Here is a 19041-nt window from a genome sequence, read left to right as displayed (position 1 = left end):
GGCTGAGAATATATTATTGCCCTTTATATAAATCCATGGTACGCCCACATCTCGAATACTGTGTACAGATGTGGTCTCCTCACCTCAAAAAAGATATTCTAGCACTAGAAAAGGTTCAGAAAATGGCAACTAAAATGATTAGGGGTTTGGAGAGGGTCCCATACGAGGAAAGATTAAAGAGGCTAGGACTCTTCAGCTTGGAAAAGAGGAGACTAAGGAGGATATGATAGAAGTCTATAAAATCATGAGTGATGTGGAGAAAGTGGATAAGGAAAAGTTATTTACTTATTCCCATAATACAAGAACTAGGGGTCACCATATGAAATTAATAGGCAGCAGGTTTAAAACAAATAAAAGGAAGTTCTTTTTCACGCAGCGCACAGTCAACTTGTGGAACTCCTTACCTGAGGAGGTTGTGAAGGCTAGGACTACAACAGGGTTTAAAAGTGAACTGGATAAATTCATGGAGGTTAAGTCCATTAATGGCTATTAGCCAGGATGGGTAAGGAATGGTGTCCCTAGCCTCTGTTCGTCAGAGGGTGGAGATGGATGGCAGGAGAGAGATCACTTGATCATTGTCTGTTAGGTTCACTCCCTCTGAGGCACCTGGCACTGGCCAGTCGGTAGACAGATACTGGGCTAGATGGACCTTTGGTTTGACCCAGTGTGGCAGTTCTTATGTTCTGTCCTGGGAACCATCTCAGTTTTAAAGGGTCTCGGTGGGTTTAGCCCTGGTGGGAGGATGGGTCTGCACTGCCGCGATGGAGTCGAAAACGTCTCTGCAGAGAAAGCGCCAGTGAGACTTGTGATGTGAAATGACCTAAAGTCTGATCTGAAACCCGCCCCCCCCCCCCAAAAAACCCTTCTCCCCGACAGGCTGCAGAATAACATTCCCGGGTCCCTCCAGATTCTCCCAGCCTGCCAGGGGAAGGGAAATGGATGCAGCAGACCTGGCTCAGGTAGTGATGCTGAGGACAGGCTGGGGGGGGGGAGGTTCCTGTACGAGCCAGAGGGACAGGGAAGACACGGGAAGTGGGAGTTTGATTTAAGGGTGGGAGGGTGCAGGCCGTGCACGGGGTGGAGAAAGGGAGGGGGACAAGGTGTGATGGACCTACTGGGATTTGGTAAATCTGGGGCTGAGTTTTTAGGAAGGTTGGGTTGTGGGTGGGACTCCCCTGACACTGTATCCATTTGATGGGCTCCTCTCCCCCAGGAATAGTGGGGCTGTGAGTGGGGCAGCAGATACTGAGTGTTGGACTCTCGCTCTTTCAGGGGCCGGTGACCTTCGAGGAGGTGGCTGTGTATTTCACCAGGGAAGAGTGGGCTCTGCTGGACCCCGCTCAGAGAGCCCTATACTGGGATGTCATGCAGGAGAACTGTGAGAATGTGACCTCGCTGGGTAAGGGTTCCTGTCCCCTCGGTTCTTGGAAGGGGAAATGCAGAGTTAAGGTTCACGCTACCCCACAATGCCACCTCTACTCTGTCCTGTTTCAGCATCACCCCAATATGCCAGTGACACACACACACTACCAGAGACCCTCCCCTGCTGCAGAACACTTTGAGAACAGCACAAAGTCGAACAACTTCTCCTGGCTGAGGCAAAACTTGGCTTTAGGTCCAGCCTAGCAAACAGAAGCGTCCGATCCCTGGCCGGGCCCGCAGAGGTGGAGCCTACACCACACGAGCCATCTCAGACCTGCAAAGTATCACCGCGTCTTCGCCCCTGAGGGTTAAGAACGGCCAGGCTGGGTCAGACCAAAGGTCCATCGAGCCCAATGTCCTGTCTGCCGGCACTGGTCAATGCCGGGTGCCCCAGAGGGAATGAACAGAGCAGGGAATCACCAAGGATCCATCCCAGCTGCCACGGAGTGTGGGGGAGTCAGGGCCCTGCACCCCCACTCCCTTTGATTCACCGGGACTCTCAGCCAGCCAGTTACACAGGTGGTTTATTAGACAATAGGAACACAGTCCCGAGCAGGGCTTGTAGGTACAACCAGCACCCCTCAGCCAGGTCCCTCTGACCCCAGACTTGGGGTTCCTGCCTCTTCCCAGCCAGCCCCAAACTGAAACCCAAAACCCCTCCAGCCGGCTCTCCCCCTTTGTCCAGCTTCCCTGCTCACCCCCCGTCCTGGCTCAGGTACCGTCCCTCACCTAAAGTCGTCCCCTGCTCTCCCATCCCCCGTGCAGACAGTCCCTGTAAAACTAAACGACATTCCCAGGTCAATCCGCCCCGCTCCCTCCTGCATCACACCAGCGTCCTGCAAATGATTCCTTCTGAGTCATTGCGTCTATGACCGTTCTCGAGGGCCAGCACATGTTTCCCCCGGGGCGCCGACAACGCTCACGGCAAGAACACACCGTTGTGCGCCTTTAGTGTTGCAACCTGCAACGCTCGGGAATGAAATGAGGCATCTTTGCTCCTTCAAGGATCCCACGCCCCTCCCTTTATATCAGTCACAGCTCTGCCAAGCTGCTCCAACGACTCCCTCCATCATCCAGTTACAGCTGGACCTGGGCACGCCGCTAGAGGGCGTGCGGATAAATGCTGGGATTCCCATCTCTGAACACAACACAAACAGTGGCACGTTCTCTTAGTCGTTCCTCATCTCTGTTATAAATTTGTAGGTTTTATGGCCAAAGGGAGTATTCGGTTGTCTACTCTGACCTTCTGTATAACACTGACCGTAGCGTTTTCTGCTGTACCTTTTGTATTGAGTCGAACACCTTGTGTTAGACTAAATCATCATCCAGAAAGGCATCCAGTCTTGACTTGAAGACTCCCAAGAGAAGGCGAATCCCGTTTCCTCGGTAGCGCAGTAACCTTTGCACCATCCTTACTGCACTGTGGTCAGGGGTTAGAGGGCAGAGTTAAGGTGATGTTGCCAGGATGGTATGAACTTTCACACTTCATTTCCTGGTTTTCAGAGCTCTACAATTAGTCACCGTCCACGTTCTGGAAGGACACACGGCAGCCCTTGGCAACCCTAAGTGAATTCCCTGAGCCTAGACTATCTTTTTTTTTGGTTCAGGGTGTGAGTCTTTGCACCCTGTAAGCGTGTGACCGAGCGAAGTGTGCTGCCAGATTTGAAAGCGCAGACCAAGTCGTCATCTGCCGGTGGATATTAGAGCACTGTAAAATATTGCTCTTAGCCCAGAAATTGTGGTTTCGATGGGCACAATGCCCCAGAGGAGCTCCTGCAGAATGCAGGAAAAATGCATCACACGCAGTAGCTCCCTGAACCCCACCAACTCTTTCCACCTTCTGTGTGACTCTGTTTTTCGCTTGTCCTCTCTTTCTCGGAAAGAAGTAGGTGGTTTCCCTGCTGGCTGCAATCTTCACCTGCTAGGCCATTGAGCTACAGTCTCAGTGTTTTAAGGACTCCCCTGTGAGGATGATTGTATGGCAGGGTGTTTTCCCAGCAGAGATGGAGTGTGTTCAGTCCCTCTTTAAGCAGAACGGCCTACACGTTTGAGCCTCCTTGGCGCTAGCATCAGCATATTGCTAGGTTAAAATGGCCTTGGGTTAAAATAATAATACATTTGTGAGCAATCCCCTTGAGCTCACCTGATATCCTTTCCCCATGCAGAGTTTCCAGTTTTCCCACCTGATGAGCTCTCTCAGCCTCAACAAGGCAAAGACCTGTGCGTCCCAGATCTCCATGATTCAGAGGAAAGCGAGATCCTGAGCGGTACCTGCCCAAGGGAGGAATCATTCAGCCAATTCGAAATCTGTCCGTGGCTGAAGGAAATAGCTGGGATTCCCAACAGAGACCTTGGGAGTTCTCCGAGTTCAGGATTGTCCCCAGCAGGTATGTATCCTCCGGGCAGATGTTGCTCGTGACTTCCTACCTATCCTGTGCGACACCTGGCAGTAGCTCCCTCCTTCACCTGCCTTCCCCTGAGTGCTTTGACGGGATTTACAGGCAGAATTGATCCCCCCCGTACCCCGTGGGAAAGAATTTTGGGGAAATTCAGTCCCCGAGTTATGTCCATCTTTCCAGCCCTTCTTTGGTTGACCAGGATGGTGATAGTGACCATGAAATGCTCAGGGAGATTAGAGAGGCTGTAAAAATAATCTCAGTAATGGGACATTTCAACTATCCCCATGTTGAGTGGGTCCATGTCACCTCAGGCTGGGATGCAGAGAGAAAGTGTCTTGACACCATAAATGACTGTTTCTTGGAGCAGCTATTCCTGGAACCCACCAGAGAAGAGGCAATCCTTGATTTAGTCCTAGGTAGAGCCAAGGATCTGGTCCAAGAGGTGAATGTAGCTGGACCACTTGGTAATAGCGCCCATAATATAATTAAATTCAACATCCCTGTGGAAGGGGGAAAACACCAAAGAACCCCACCATAGTAGCATTTAATTTCAGAAAGGGGACTGGCACCCACATGAGGACGTTGGTTTACCAGAAATTAAAAGGTACGGTCTCAAAAGAGAAATGCAAACTGCATGGAAACTTAAAAACATGACAGTGGAAGCCCAAATTAAGTATGTGTCCTAAATTTAAAAAAAAAAAACCTAGTAAGGCAACCAAGAAAGTGCCGCCATGTCTAACCTACGAAGTAAAAGAAGCTGTTAGAGGCAAAAAGGAAGTAAAATCCTACTGAGGAAAATAGAAAGGAACAGAAACTGTGGAAAGCCACGGGAACCGAGCCTTTGTGGGTCACAACTGACAATACCCAAATTCAGGACAAACTGCTGAGAAATAGGGCAGAGAGACCCCAAAACAGGAGGTTATTTTACCCTGAGAGATACCAGACCAGCAACAAAAGAAAACTTCCGTTTCACCCCACTGGCTAACAAGAAGTCAGAACAGCAGTTTCCTTGGGAATTCCAGTCCCTTGTGTCACCAACAAAAACACTAGACTAAAAATGAGTGGTTCTTTAAAACCAATTTCAGCAAATAAGAGGTTCTTCTGATCCCAAAGGACTAGCCACACACCCGGGTCAAATCAGATCTTACCCAAAAATCACGCTGCTGCTAATCCTTTAGGATCTAAAATCTAAAGGTTTATAGAAAGAAAGAAAGAGGAGAGTTAAGAATCATTAAAAAGGGATAGAGAATAAGACAGAGAATATATTATTGCCCTTATATAAATCCATGGTACGCCCACATCTCGAATACTGCGTACAGATGTGGTCTCCTCATCTCAGAAAAGATATTCTAGCACTAGAAAAGGTTCAGAAAAGGGCAACTAAAATGATTAGGTTTGAAACGGGTCCTGTATGAGGAGAGATTAAAGAGGCTAGGACTCTTCAGCTTGGAAAAGAGGAGACTAAGGGGGGATATGATAGAGGTCTATAAAATCATGAGTGATGTGGAGAAAGTGGATAAGGAAAAGTTATTTACTTATTCCCATAATACAAGAACTAGGGGTCACCAAATGAAATTAATGGGCAGCAGGTTTAAAACAAATAAAAGGAAGTTCTTCACACAGCGCACAGTCAACTTGTGGAACTCCTTGCCTGAGGAGGTTGTGAAGGCTAGGACTATAACAGGGTTTAAAAGAGAACTGGATAAATCCATGGAGGTTAAGTCCATTAATGGCTATTAGCCAGGATGGGTAAGGAATGGTGTCCCTAGCCTCTGTTTGTCAGAGGATGGAGATGGATGGCAGGAGAGAGATCACTTGATCATTGCCTGTTAGGTTCACTCCCTCTGGGGCATCTGGCATCGGCCACTGTCGGTAGACAGGATACTGGGCTGGATGGACCTTTGGTCTGACCCAGTACGGCCGTTCTTATGTTCTTGGTTCAGACTTGTAGCAGTGATGGAATAAACTTCTGGCTTGATTAGTCTCTGGTTGCTTCTAGATAACTGGACGGTCCTCAGTCCCTGAGTCCCATCAGTATAAGTCCATAGTCCAGAGGTTTGAGTAGGAAAGAGGGTGGAGCAGGATAGAGACACGGTGGAGGTGTTTCCAGGGCCTTTTATAGCTTCTGCCATGTGGAGGGAAACCCATGGCTTCAAACAAAGCCCTCGGCACAGCTAGTGGAAAATTACAAGTCCAAGATGGAGTTTGGAGTCACGTGGCAATGCCTGACTTCACTTAGTCCTGGCAGGAAAGTCCATTAAGAATAGGGTGCTCAAGGCAGGACTAATCCCCAGATGGATTTTTGCCCCAAATCCCTAAATGGCCACCTCAAGGAGTCAGCTCACAACCCTGGGTTTAGCAGGCCAATGCGCAAACCACTGAGCTGTCCCTCCCCCCTTAATGGGCCACGCAATTTGCATAGTCCCTCCAGGATGCGCTGGCTAACTACCGCGTGGGTGTTACCCCAGGAGCAAACGTTTGAAATACAGGTACAGCCAATATTCATAACTACATGCATGCTAAGAGCATAATCATCTTCAGCAAATCATAGCCTTTCCATAGACATCTTCCGTGCCCCGTTTTGTAGAAGATTGGTTGCAAAGCTCTAACAACAGTGGTTGCAACAATGACCTATATGGTCATAGTTTAATCAGAGAACGTCACAACCCCACGTGTAAAAATATAACCCGGCAGGCCAAAAAAGAATTTGCAGAGCAGCTAGCCGAAGACTCCAAAAGTAACAACAAAATTTTGAAGCACACCAGAAGCAGGACGCTTGCTAAACAGGATGCTTGCTTATAACAGCACTCAAGGGTGATAAGGCCATTGTGGAGAAACTAAATTAATTCTTTGCGTCAGTCTTCCCTGCAGAGATTGTGAGGGAGATTCCCAGACCTGAGCCATTCTTTTTAGGTGACAAATGTGAAGAACTGTCCCAGATTGAGGTGTCATTGGAAGAGGTTTTGGGAAAAATTATAAATTAAACTACAGTAAGTCCACAGGATCAGATGGGATTCACCCAAGAGTTCTGAAGGAAGTCAAATGTGAAATTGCAGAGCTGCTGACTGTGGTATGTAAGCTATCACTGAAATCAGCTTCTGTACCAGATGACTGGAGCATAGCTAATGCAATGCCAATTTTTTAAAAAAGGCTCCAAAAGCAATCCCAGCAATTACAGGCCAGTAAGTCTAACGTCAATATCGGGCAAATTGGTTGAAACTCTAGTAAACAGAATTATCAGACTCATAGATTAACATATTTTGTTGGGGAAGAGTCAACATGGCTTTTGTAAAGGAAAATCATTCCTCGCCAATCTACTAGAATTCTTAAGCAAAGTAAACTGTCATGGATTAAGAAGGAAGGTCCTCTCAGGATCTGGTTAAAAGAGAGGAAACAAACCAGGAATAAATGTTAAATTGTCAGAATGGAGAGAGATGAACAGTGGGGTCCCCCAGGGGTCTGTATTGGACCTGCGCTGGTCAGAATATCCATAAGTTATCTGGAAAAGGAAGTGACAAAATGTGCAGACAATACAAAACTACTCAGGAGAGTTTTAGTCCAAAGCAGATCCAAAGGGATCTCAGAAATCTGGACAACCGGGCAAGAAAATGGCAGATGAAATTTAGCGTTGATAAATGCAAAGTAACGCACATTGGGAAACAACATCCCAACCCTATGCACTGAATGACAGAGTCTAAGTTCGCTGTTACCACTCCAGAAAGGGATCTTGGAGTCACTGTGGATAGTTCTCTGAAAAGGTAACAATATTGGGGATTATTAGGGAAGGATAGATAAGATACAAGATATCATGTTGCCGCTGTATAAATCCATGGTGCATCCACATCTTGAATACTGTGCTCAGGTGTGGCCACCCCATTTCCAAAAAGATAAATTGGATTTGGAAAAGGTACAGAGAAGGTCACGAAAATGAATAGGGGTATGGAACAACTTCCGCATGAGAAGAGATTAAAAACCCTGGCGTTTTCAGCTTGGAAAAGAGACGACGAAGGGAGGATATGATAGAGGTCTATAAAATCATGACAGGTGTGGAGAAAGTAAATAAGAAAATTTGGTTAACAGTGGCCTTCACACAAACAGTTTTTTTACAAAAACCTTCAAAAAATATACAGCAATTTTTATAGTAAGCGAAAAAAAGCATTACAAATTAAACCTTACTACATTTTGTAATTAAAACAGTGCACATTGTGGCCTGAGCCTTTAACATTCCTCTCATTTCCTTAACGTAAACCCAATACAAAATTCTATTTTTTACTTACTAAACCTTGAACCAAAAACATTGATATTTAACTGAAATGTCTAATTTATAATACATATAAAAAAAATTATAACTTTTCCATTATATAGATCTTCTAAAGACACTTTAAGTGGATGCATCATATCTTCTCCTCTTCTTCTACCATTATGACTTCTATTCTGATTACCCATGAAACTGAACAATCCACCACCAAAATGTGAGAGAAAATATCGTCCATTCCACCACTTCCCCCCGCCCCCATACACTGCGGGGATCGACCTAAGATACACAACTTCAGCTTCGAGAATAGTGGAGCTGATGTCAATGTATCTTAGGTCAACTTACCTCGCGTCCTCACGGCGAGGGGTCAACTGCTCCACTCCCCCGTCGACTCCGCTACCGCCTCTCGCTGCGGTGGAGTACAGGAGTCGACGGCAGAGCGATCGAGGATCGATTTTTCACATCTACACTAGATCCCCGATAGATGGATCACTACCCGCCGGGTAGTGTAGACGTACCCTTATTCTAAACCAAAAAAATAACCATAATCAATCTTAAAAATTATTCTAATCTGTCCCTGCCTTAACATCAATACAAACACTAGCAATCGATCAAATGCGTTTCTACCAATATCCCCAAAAAAACATTCCTTTTCGCTATTTTAAAAAAAAAAACTAACAAAATAATTAAACCATACATTAATTCTTATAGTACTGTCAGAGAAAAACTCAGTTCTCGCTTTTTTGTTTGGATGCAGCAGAGTCAGATACTTTATTCTGTTTAGCAGCTACAACAGGGAGAGAGTGCACTAGGACATAGGGTCTCCCCTTCCTAGACAGGTCTCTCAACAGGTAAACAATTACAGCAGCATTTATACTTTTGTTACGGACAATAATAAGCAACAGCTGCATTTTGTTTATACATAGATCATCCTGCTATCTTATTTTTCTCACTTCTAGAAGACGCCAGTCTACGTATTTTGCTATCAATGCAAGGTCGCAACCACTTCTCACACAGTTCTTTTCCACTCGCCTCACACAATCCTCGCTTCTACAGAGCTCGCATTATTAGGGTTACAGCTAGCCTGACTCTGGCTAACAGCTAGTCTGACTTTTGCTAACAGAGACTGTCATGCATTAAGATCCCCTACAAATCCCTGCCAGTTCTTTCTCTACTTCCACACTCCCCCCTTTTGTACTTCTAGTACAACAAATATTTTCAAACCTCTATTTGCATTAAGCCGTGGATTTCAGATTTTACATCAGATGTTTCAACCGTAGGGGTTTTGATTGGATGTAATGACAATGCATAATTAGCATGGACATGAAAGGTATTACTTTTAGTACATCCTTTACAACAACATAATCCTAAGCTAACTAATAGCAATACAAGCAATAACATTTCCATAGCAATAATATGATGGGATTGTTATACAGTTTTGGTCACAAAGCACAATACATCATACTTAGTAGATAAAATAGACACTCTATAAGCTGTATGAAAGGCATACTTTTCCACTTGATATATATTTTGAAACATGAATTTGCCCTTGTACTTCAGAGATTCTTTGAACCTCTGGTAACAACGAAAGCAAATCTTGAAACCATTCAGGTACTAAACTAGTCCAATTAAAGAGTATCTGGAACCTAAGGCTACTTTCAAAATTGTATCTGCAGGCCAGTAAACAATATGATTGCCTGCAGTGGTAATGAGATTAAAATGTATATCTTGCAATGTGGTGGTTTTAACATACACACAGCTATCATTAGCTTGAAAAAGTAGGTCTCCTGTCAGGATAGTTCCTTGTCCTCTGTCCTCCCAGCAAACGTTATCATGAACAGTGACAACTTCCCCTGGCTTCAGTTTATGGATACACTGAAGCTGTAGGGGTTCTAACAGCTGAAATGTCCAGTGACTCCCATTCGTATCCAAAATGTCAGGTGTTATTCTAGGGGCACTGACTATAAATCAGTTAGGTATACTAGGTGGTCTAATCTCCCAGATGTCTCGGTGAATAATCCAGTCCCACATGCATCCTCCCCATGGACCCGGCAAGATTCGATATGTGGGAGCCCACACCCCCCTAACCGGTCCATATGCTTGGAAGGAGCACTGTGAATGTCCACACTTCCACCCAGAAAGCGTCCAAGTATGTCTCCATGGCCACAGATCAGATGGTTCCTGATGTGTCTGTAAGAACAGTGGGCCAAGTCTGGTGCTCAAGATCATTCCGAGTGATCATAGATTTTTATTTCCACTGATCCATTTATTCTCCACTCAATTGTTTGCTTATATGGGATATCCTGAACTTTAAACATATTTTTTTCCAAACAATCTTTAAATAAATCACTAAAGTCTGAGGGCCTTGGCCATTGGTTTTATCAGATATATGGCATTGTCTGTATTTGGATGTATTACAGTGGTAATAGTGTAATGGAGGAGATGGGCAGGGGCAGTGGCAACAAGGTGCCTTTGGTACTTGTCATTTAAAAATCCAATTAAGGAGGGCAATACATGCTGAAGGATTTATCCAGAACACAGGGCGCAGCCTGTAGAATAAACCCCAAAATCCAATCAATACCACATTCCCAAGCAGGTTCCCACAAATTTCTTCCTGCCAGTGTATAATTCTTTGTTCTTCTTCGAGTGCTTGCTCATATCCATTCCATGTAGGTGTGTGCGCGCCGCGTTCACGTTCGTCGGAGACTTTTTACCCTAGCAATTCAGTGGGTCGGCTGGGCGCCCCCTGGAGTGGCGCCATCATGGCCGCGGATATATACCCCAGCCGACCCACCCACTCCTCAGTTCCTTCTTACCGCCCGTGTCGGTCGTTTGGAACTGTGGAGTGCAGCGTAGCTGACCTCCACCTCCCTAGCATTCTCTCAATTTTCTATTCTTATTGTGTATATAGTTCTCTAAGTTGTTAATTTAGATAGAGTAGTTAGTGTTAGTTGATTAGTTACAGTTTAGTTAGTTAGTCGGGTTCTGGGCTTAGGCCCTCCCCGCCCGGGGTCGGAGCTCTTGCCCGGCTCCCCGGGATTCAAGCCGTGCTCGGCTTGTCATCGCCCGATGCTGATGGGGGATCCACATTCCTCCTGCTTGAAGTGCCTGGGGGAGTCGCACTTAACAGCTAAGTGCCCAATTTGTAAGTCGTTCAAGCCTCGATTCCACACCCACCCTCCTTCCCCACTGTCGGAGTAGCCGGCAAGAAGAAACTGAGGAGTGGGTGGGTCGGCTGGGGTATATATCCGCGGCCATGATGGCGCCACTCCAGGGGGCGCCCAGCCGACCCACTGAGTTGCTAGGGTAAAAAGTCTCCGACGAACGTGCACGCGGCGCGCGCACACACCTACATGGAATGGATATGAGCAACACATCTCGAAGAACAACAGTTACAACGGTGAGTAACCGTCTTTTTCTTCACCAGGATCAGTTCTTAATGTCCTTTCTAGTCAGGAATTCCTGGACTTTGGCAATGGCAGTGGAGTGAGTGTTCCTTCTTCTTTCCCGAAACAGTCGTGGTTCAGCATCCTACAGGGGAGAGGTTACCAGCACATCACCCTGTAATGGTTTTGCTTCTTCTAGAAAAATTCAAAGGCACAGTAGATCTGTCAGTGGACAAGGGAGAGGTTACTAGCACTTTACCTTGTCCTTTTTCCCTGCTGTCCAGAAGGCACAGCAGAGCTAGAAGAAGGAAGAGACTAATCATCAGTAGGAGAATCCTCCCGAGGTGGAGGGGTCTTTTTTGAAGTGTGAATCATGGGTCCAGGCAGTTAGTCTTTGGCACTTCACAGCCATGTTGGTAGTCAGCAGGACTTAATAAGGGCCTTTTCAGCATGGAGTCAAAGCAGTCTTTCATTGGTGGACCTTTACATAGATCCAGTCTCCTGGTTCCAAGGAGTGGCAGGGCTGCTAGGGTCTTTGGGTAGCGCTTCTTTACCTGTGAGAAAAGAAACCGAACACATTTCATTAGTGCCTGGCACTGTTTTGCAGATCTCATAGCTGCTTGGGCACATTCAAGCCCCCCCCCTTTTCTTGGTTGTCAGCCAAGTCTTAGCTGTGAGCAGTGTCCTTGACTGGGGCCAGTGTCTTATCTTTAGCCTGAGCTTGCTAGCTATTTTTTTCCAGTTAATTCATTCTGTTCTTTTTCCTTCTCCCCTTCTTGGCTTCTTTTAACCTACAAAGGAAACTTCCACTCTTCACTCATACACCTTTTCCCAACCATGAACACATAAACATTGCCGTTATACAGTACATTAGTCTTATTATGCAATGTATGCAACATATACCCTTCCACTGAAATAACTTTATTACAGAGCTTTGGCGCAACAAGCCAGAACAAGCACACCCACTTTGAGGCGTTCACTCAATATAACCTCTAGTCCAATAGCTTCCCGCCAGCCCTCTGGCTAGAAATCTGAGGTAGCCAGAATGAGCCCATGTACAATATGGGGAGTGAGTTAACTTTGCATGTCCTTGCTTCCAAAGACTGTTGGTATGCAAATGTTAACAACAATTTTCAATTAAGAATCTGGCCAATGAAGTTTCTTTTTCTTTCTTAAGGAAATGTATTAGACTTTAGTATATCATATTTTCCTGATTTATCCAAACACTTTGTATTCCAAGTTGAATAAAACAAGTATCTGCATTTTAATTCTTCTGTTTGATTTTTTTTTAAACTAGACCATCCTATGAAAATATTCAACACAAGAATTCTGGCCATGAGACAAACACCACAAGACAGGACATAAAACACAAAACATAATTCCTATTGTGCCAGTACATGCATGGTACGTTAAATGCTGTTCAGCTGGCGTCAGTTTTCTCTGATTATCTGAAAGACAAAAACAGAGGTCTACCCCTTCTGGGCAGTCAATTATTGCTTAAAATATACAAATACCCTCGTTGATTTCTGGCAAAATAGAGGAATTACCCCATATTTTATTGTATGTGTTTCATAGGCAGCCCAGGTTTCAGTGGCTTCCAGCTTATCAGTTAGATAATTTGCATTAATACAGTTGCTTTCTGGCTTGCTTCTGGATCCAAAGCTATTCACAGCTTAAAGATTCTTACCTTAAAAGGGACATAATTAACTTTACCAGAATTTTGATGGCTTTTTTTTTTTTTAGTTCTAACTCCTGCTTTCAAACACTGAAAGAAAAGCACTTCTTAGGCCTGGTCTACACTAGGGGAGGGGGTGTAACTAAGGTACGTGACTTCAGCTACGCGAATAGCGTAGCTGAAGTCGAACTACCTTAGTTCGAACTTCTTACCTGTCCAGACGCCGCGGGATCGAAGTCCGCGGCTCCCCCGTCGACTCCGCCACCGCCGTTCGCGGTGGTGGAGTTCCGGAGTCGACGGGAGCGCGTTCGGAGTTCGAACTATCGCGTCTAGATTAGACGCGATAGTTCGAACTCCGAGAAGTCGAATGCCACCCGTCGACCCGGACGGTAAGTATAGACCTACCCTTATAAGGCCCCTTAGCGCCTAATAGGATTTCAATTACATAGCACTGTATACATTTCTTTAGCTAATTCGACTAAATTGTTCATAGCCAAATAATTGCAATCTAATAATTTCTTTGCCTGAATTTATTTACAAACATTTCAAAGACACCAAGAACTTTCCTCTTTAGCACTTTTACAAAGTTCAACTGCTGTTCCCTCCAGCAACTACAGAGGTAACATCTCACTTCTTCCTTAAATCACTTGCTTGTCTCCCAACAGCCACTTTTATCAACTGAAACCACCATTTCAAGTATTGTCCTGGGTATTTGAAATCCCCATGCTTATACTTACTTACTCCTTCCTTCCACTACACCCTCAAAATTTTCCAACCTGTTTTCCAATCTCTCTGTCTGTTGCCTGTCCCTCCCTAGGCAATTTATTTCAGTGTTTAACCACTCGGACAGAGAGTTTTTCCTAATGTCCAACCTAAACCTTCCTTGCAGCAATTTAAGCCCTTTTTTTTTTTTTTTTTTTTGTCCTGTCTGCAGAGGTTTGGAAGAACAATTTTTCTCCCTCCTCCTTGAAGTGACCTTTTATGTATTTGAAAGTAGATCATATCACCTCTCAGTCTTCTCTTCTCCAGACTAAACAAATGCAGTTTTTTCAGCTTTCCGTCATAGGTCATGTTTTCTAGACCTTTAATCATTTTTGTTGCCCTTCTCTGGACTTTCTCCAATTTTTCCACATCTTTCCTGAAATGTGACACCCAGAACTGGACACACTACTCCAGCTGAGGCCTAATCAGTGCGGAGTAGAGCGGAAGAATTACTTCTCGTGTCTTGCTTACAATACTCCTGCTAATACATCCCAAAATGATACTTGCTTTTTTTGCAACAGTGTAGCATTGTTGACTCATATTTCGCTTGTGATCCACTGTGACTCCCAGATCCGTTTCTGCAGTGCTTCTTCCTAGGCCGTCATTTCCTGTCTTGCATGTGTGCAACTGATTGTTCCTTCCTAAGTGGAGTACTTTGGATTTGTCCTTATTGAATTTCATCTTATTTACGTCAGACCATTTCTCCAGTTTGTCCAGATGATTTTGAATTTTAATTCTGTCCTCCAAAGCACTTGCAACCCCTCCCAGCTTATCGTCCACAAACCTGATAAGTGTAACACAGAGACTCTGTTACTGGGAGGTTTTCACCATGTCTTAGAGGGTTACACCCTGCTGGGTAGGGACTAGGCCTGTACTGGGATAAGGTCACTCTGTCCTTCACAGTGTGGCAGAACCTAGAATGTCCATTACCAGAGAAAAATCCTGTGGGGAATCGACATGTGGAAAGGACAGAAACCCTGTTTGAATTCTCTCACATTGCCCTTCTCGCCCTGGCAGGCTACAGAATAACGTCCACGTTTCACTCCAGATCATCCCCTCCTCCCAGGGGGAAGGAAATGGCTGCAATGGAGCTGGCTCAGGTAAGGGATTCTCAGGGAGCTGGTGGTGGGTTCTGCTTGGAGGGAGAGAAGCAGTAAATGTACAGGAGGGTGGGAGCCAGTGATGAGCTGCCAAAATATTAACAACAGGTTCCCTTGTCCTCACCTCACGAGGGGGTCATGCCCCCCCGGGGGTCGTGCCCCTTCCAACCCCCCATGCTCCTTGACACCCCCCCGGGGACCCCTGACCCATCCTCCCCCATCCCCTGACTGCCCCCTGCTGCCCATCAAACCCCTCCTCTCATTCTTGATGCCCCCCTGGAACCTCTGCCCCATCCAACCACCCCTTCTCTCTGTCCCTGACTGCCCCCCACCACCTCATCCAACCCCTGCTCCTTCCTGACTGCCCCCTGGGACCGTTGCCCCCATTCAGCCCCCTTGTACCCTGCCCTCTGACTGCCCCGACCCCTATCCAGCCCCCCACAACCTCAAAGGGGGAGGAGAAGAAGGGTGGAGCTTTCAGAGGAGAAGGGGAGGTGAGCTGGGGCCGGGGGCCGGGTGGACAGCTGCCCGAGCATTTGTTAAATTTAAAAGCTTTTTTAGAACCAGTTGTCCTGGAACAACCGGTTCCAAAAAGGCTTCTAAATTTAACAACCGGTTCATGCGACCCAGCTGGAGCTCACCACTGGTGGGAGCTGCTAGAGATGGTGGGAGGCAGGAAATATCCTGGGTGGAGAAAGGGAGGGGACAGGATGTGACAAACCTGCTGACACTAGTGTAGTTTAGGGTGTGATGGGTTGTCACCCCCGGGGGCAGTCTGGAAACCGCTGTGCCCTCTAACCCAGGGGTCCCCAACCCCCGGACCGGTACCGGGCCGCGGCCTGTTAGGAACCGGGCCGCGAACCAACCCCTAGCACATCAAGCGGCGTGTCTCCGGCAGGGCCTAAGCCCCGCCCCTCAGAGCCGCGTGGTGAGGGGCGGGGCTGCGAGCTCGGGCTGAGCTCAGCTGCCTCCGCTCGGCGTGGAGCTCCCAGCCCCACCCCCTCCCACGTGGCTCGGGCAGGACGGAGCTCAGGCCCCGCCGAGACACGCTGCAGCTGTCGGGCGGCGCTGAGGCTCCGGGTGAGGAAGGAGCCGGGGGTAGAGGCTGGGGCCAGGGGTTGGCTAAGGGGCAGGGAGTCCTGGGGACAGTCAGGGCACAGAGAGGGGCGGAGGTTGGGGAGCGGTCAGGGAATGCCGGGGTTGGATTGTGGGTGTTCCGGGGGGGTCTGTCAGGACTCAGCGGGACTCAGCGGGGCTTGGGGATAGGGGTTGGGGCAGTCAGGGGACAGAGAGCAGGGGTGGGGTCCCAGGGTGGTGGGGGTCTCTGGGGGATGGTGAGGGACCAAGGAGCAGGATGGGTCGGGGATTCTGAGGCGGGCAGTCGGGGGCAGGAAGTGGGTGGGGTCAGATAGGGGGCAGGTCCACGGAAATTTTTTTTTCTACGAAACCGGTCCCTAGTGCCAAAAAGGTTGGGGACCGCTGCTCTAACCCTCAAGCTGGGCTGGCCCTTCTCACACTGCTTTGCTGGAGATTGAGCCAGCCTCTCCAGGGCCTGTTATCACCCAACACGACAACAGGTGGTGCCATGCAGCCAACTAAGCTACCTGAGTGCTTTACCTGAGCCACTCAAGGAGAGAGAGAAGACAACAGCCAATTTCCCAGCGATAAGTGATAGCAAACAGATCAAAGCAGATTACTTAGCAAATAACCAAAAACTCAAACCAAGCCTAACATACTATCTGGATAGAATTTGAATTAGCAATTTCTCACCCTGACTGATGATAGTCCCCCAAGTTTCCATACACAAGCTAGAAATCCCTTTACCCTGGGACCAGCACTTCCCCCACTTCAGTCTTTGTTGCTCAGGTGCTGCCAGGAGTTCTCTTGTGTGTGGGGAATGAGGCCAAGAGATGATGTCACACCCCACCTTATGTAGCTTTTCCATAGGGCAGGAACCATTTGTTCCAAACTCAGTTCCCAGTCCGGTTTGTGGAAAAATACAGGTACCAAAATGAAGTTCATTGTCATGTGGTCTGGTCACATGCCCTAGAGTGCCCTGCTGAGTCATAGTAGCCATGACTCATAGGCTGGCTGAAACATTCACAGGAAGGCTAAGCTCTTCCATGGTCCATTGTCTTTGTTGATGAGCCATGAACTGTCTGGCTTCTTCATTGTTGTACCTGAAAGGCTCGTTGTGGGTGTTACCCAGAGTAAGCACATTTGAAAGACAGATACAGAGTCAATATCCATAACTTCAGATACAAACATGATCCATGCACACAGGTAGGATAATCGTATTCAGCAAATCATAACTTTTCCAATGACACCGCACGTGACTCATCTTGTACAAAATGCCTCATGTCCTAATCATATTATAATCCTGCCACTATGCTGAATATGGACTGTAGTGTCAGATAGCTCCTAATGTCAAGGCACAGGTGTTGGGAATGGAACCCTCTTTGTGGAACAGGAAATAACCGTCCAGCCAGGGCTGGGAAAACTTCCCAGACTCCCAGTGCTGGCGCCTGAACCTACTGACACTTCATTAGTTACCCCCACCCCCGATCTTTGTGGCAACTGCAAACGTTATCGGTGATGATTTTATATTCTCTTCCAGGTCATGGATAAGAATGTTAAATAGCACAGGGCCAAGATCCAATCTTACGGGAACCCCCTAGAAAGAAATCCACTCAACCATGGTTCCCTATTTAAAATCCCAGTTTTTAATCTATTTAATGTATGCCGTGTGTATTTTGTACATTCTAGTCAAAATATTGTGCTGAAGCAACTCATATGCCTTCATATATTACATCAGTACTATTAGCTGCAACCAAACTTTTGATCTCATCCAATAAGGATATCCACTTAGTTTGATAGAATCTATTGTATCTAAACCTTTTTAATGGATACTAATTACATTACTCTCCTTTCTTTATTAATGAAATCCAGTATCGGCTGCTCCATTCTTTTGCCCAGTATCGATTTCAGACTGACACACTTGTAATTAGCTGCGTCATCTCTTTTATACTTTTTAAAATATTGGCACAGCATTAGCTTTATTCCAGTCTTCTGGAATTTCCCAAGTGTTCCAAGTCCTAATTAAAATTAATAGTCCACCACGCTCCTCCAGCAGGTCTTTCAAAACTCTAGTTATCTGGACCCACGGATTTAAACACATCTAACTTGAATAGCTGCTGTTTAACGTCCTTGTGAGTTATTGTTGAAATGGAAAGACTGTCACTGTCAACATCTTATGATATGAGTTACATCATCTGTTTTTCTGCAAATCCAGGAGAGAAATATTTATTGAACACTTTTACCTCTTCTCCATGATTGTTGATAATTCTGCCATTTCCATCTAGTAATTTATCACTACCATTGTTAGGATTAATTTTGTACTTTTAAAAACTTCCTTCTTATTTTCATTGGTTGATCATTGATTTCTGTTAGCTTCCCTTGCCAGCTTTCTACAATTCTGACCTTCGAACTTAAATTATTTACTATTGACTTCCCCTTTCTTCCATATATTTTATTTGGAGAGTGTTGGGATTCCAACCAGGGAGCCAACAGCAGGGTCCAGAGCCAGCCCCATCTCCTATATTAAGCTCTGGCTAGTAGGTATGTGATAAATGTGATGACCCTGCCTCTGTCTGTCAGCTGGAAGACACAAAGGTTCTCTCTTTCTACCCTCTGATGCCACCTGGCTGCTCTAAGCAAGGTGAGGTGGGACTGTTAACATGTGCCCCCCGGAGCTTCCATTTACTTGGTGCTTCTGTTCCGTGAACAGTGGGGTTGTGAGTGGGGCAGCAGGTACTGAGTATTGGACTCTTGTTCTTTCAGGAGCCGGTGACCTTCGAGGAGGTGGCTGTGTATTTCACCATGGAAGAGGGGGCTCTGCTGGACCCCACTCAGAGAGCCCTCTACAGGGATGTCATGCAGGAGAACTATGAGACGGTGACCTTGCTGGGTAAGGGTTCCTGTCCCCTGGGTTATTAGAAGCTGTGGGGTCTCTAAAGAACCTGAGTAGTGATAACTTTATACC

General features: G+C 46.5%; 2 protein-coding genes across 2 annotated transcripts in view; both read left to right on the top strand.

The window, feature by feature from the left end:
* LOC120381721 (zinc finger protein 420-like) overlaps nt 1–19041 on the top strand; it is a gene marked incomplete at both ends in the record, with an annotated part of 70839 nt that overhangs the window by 41666 nt on the left and 10132 nt on the right. The gene's annotated exons all lie outside the window — the stretch shown is intronic.
* On the top strand, nt 1349–8222 carry LOC120381722 (zinc finger protein 641-like). Its single transcript, XM_039499840.1, has 3 exons — nt 1349–1399; nt 3588–3809; nt 8187–8222. The coding sequence occupies exons 1-3, from the start codon at nt 1366–1368 to the stop codon at nt 8204–8206; spliced, it is 276 nt and encodes a 91-aa protein (XP_039355774.1). The 5' UTR covers nt 1349–1365; the 3' UTR covers nt 8207–8222.

Source organism: Mauremys reevesii, linkage group 14, assembly GCF_016161935.1.
Source record: "Mauremys reevesii isolate NIE-2019 linkage group 14, ASM1616193v1, whole genome shotgun sequence".
In the NCBI taxonomy this organism is placed as follows: Eukaryota; Metazoa; Chordata; order Testudines; family Geoemydidae; genus Mauremys; species Mauremys reevesii.
The sequence above is the reverse complement of the archived record's forward strand: the minus strand, read 5'-3'. Positions and strand labels throughout refer to the sequence as shown.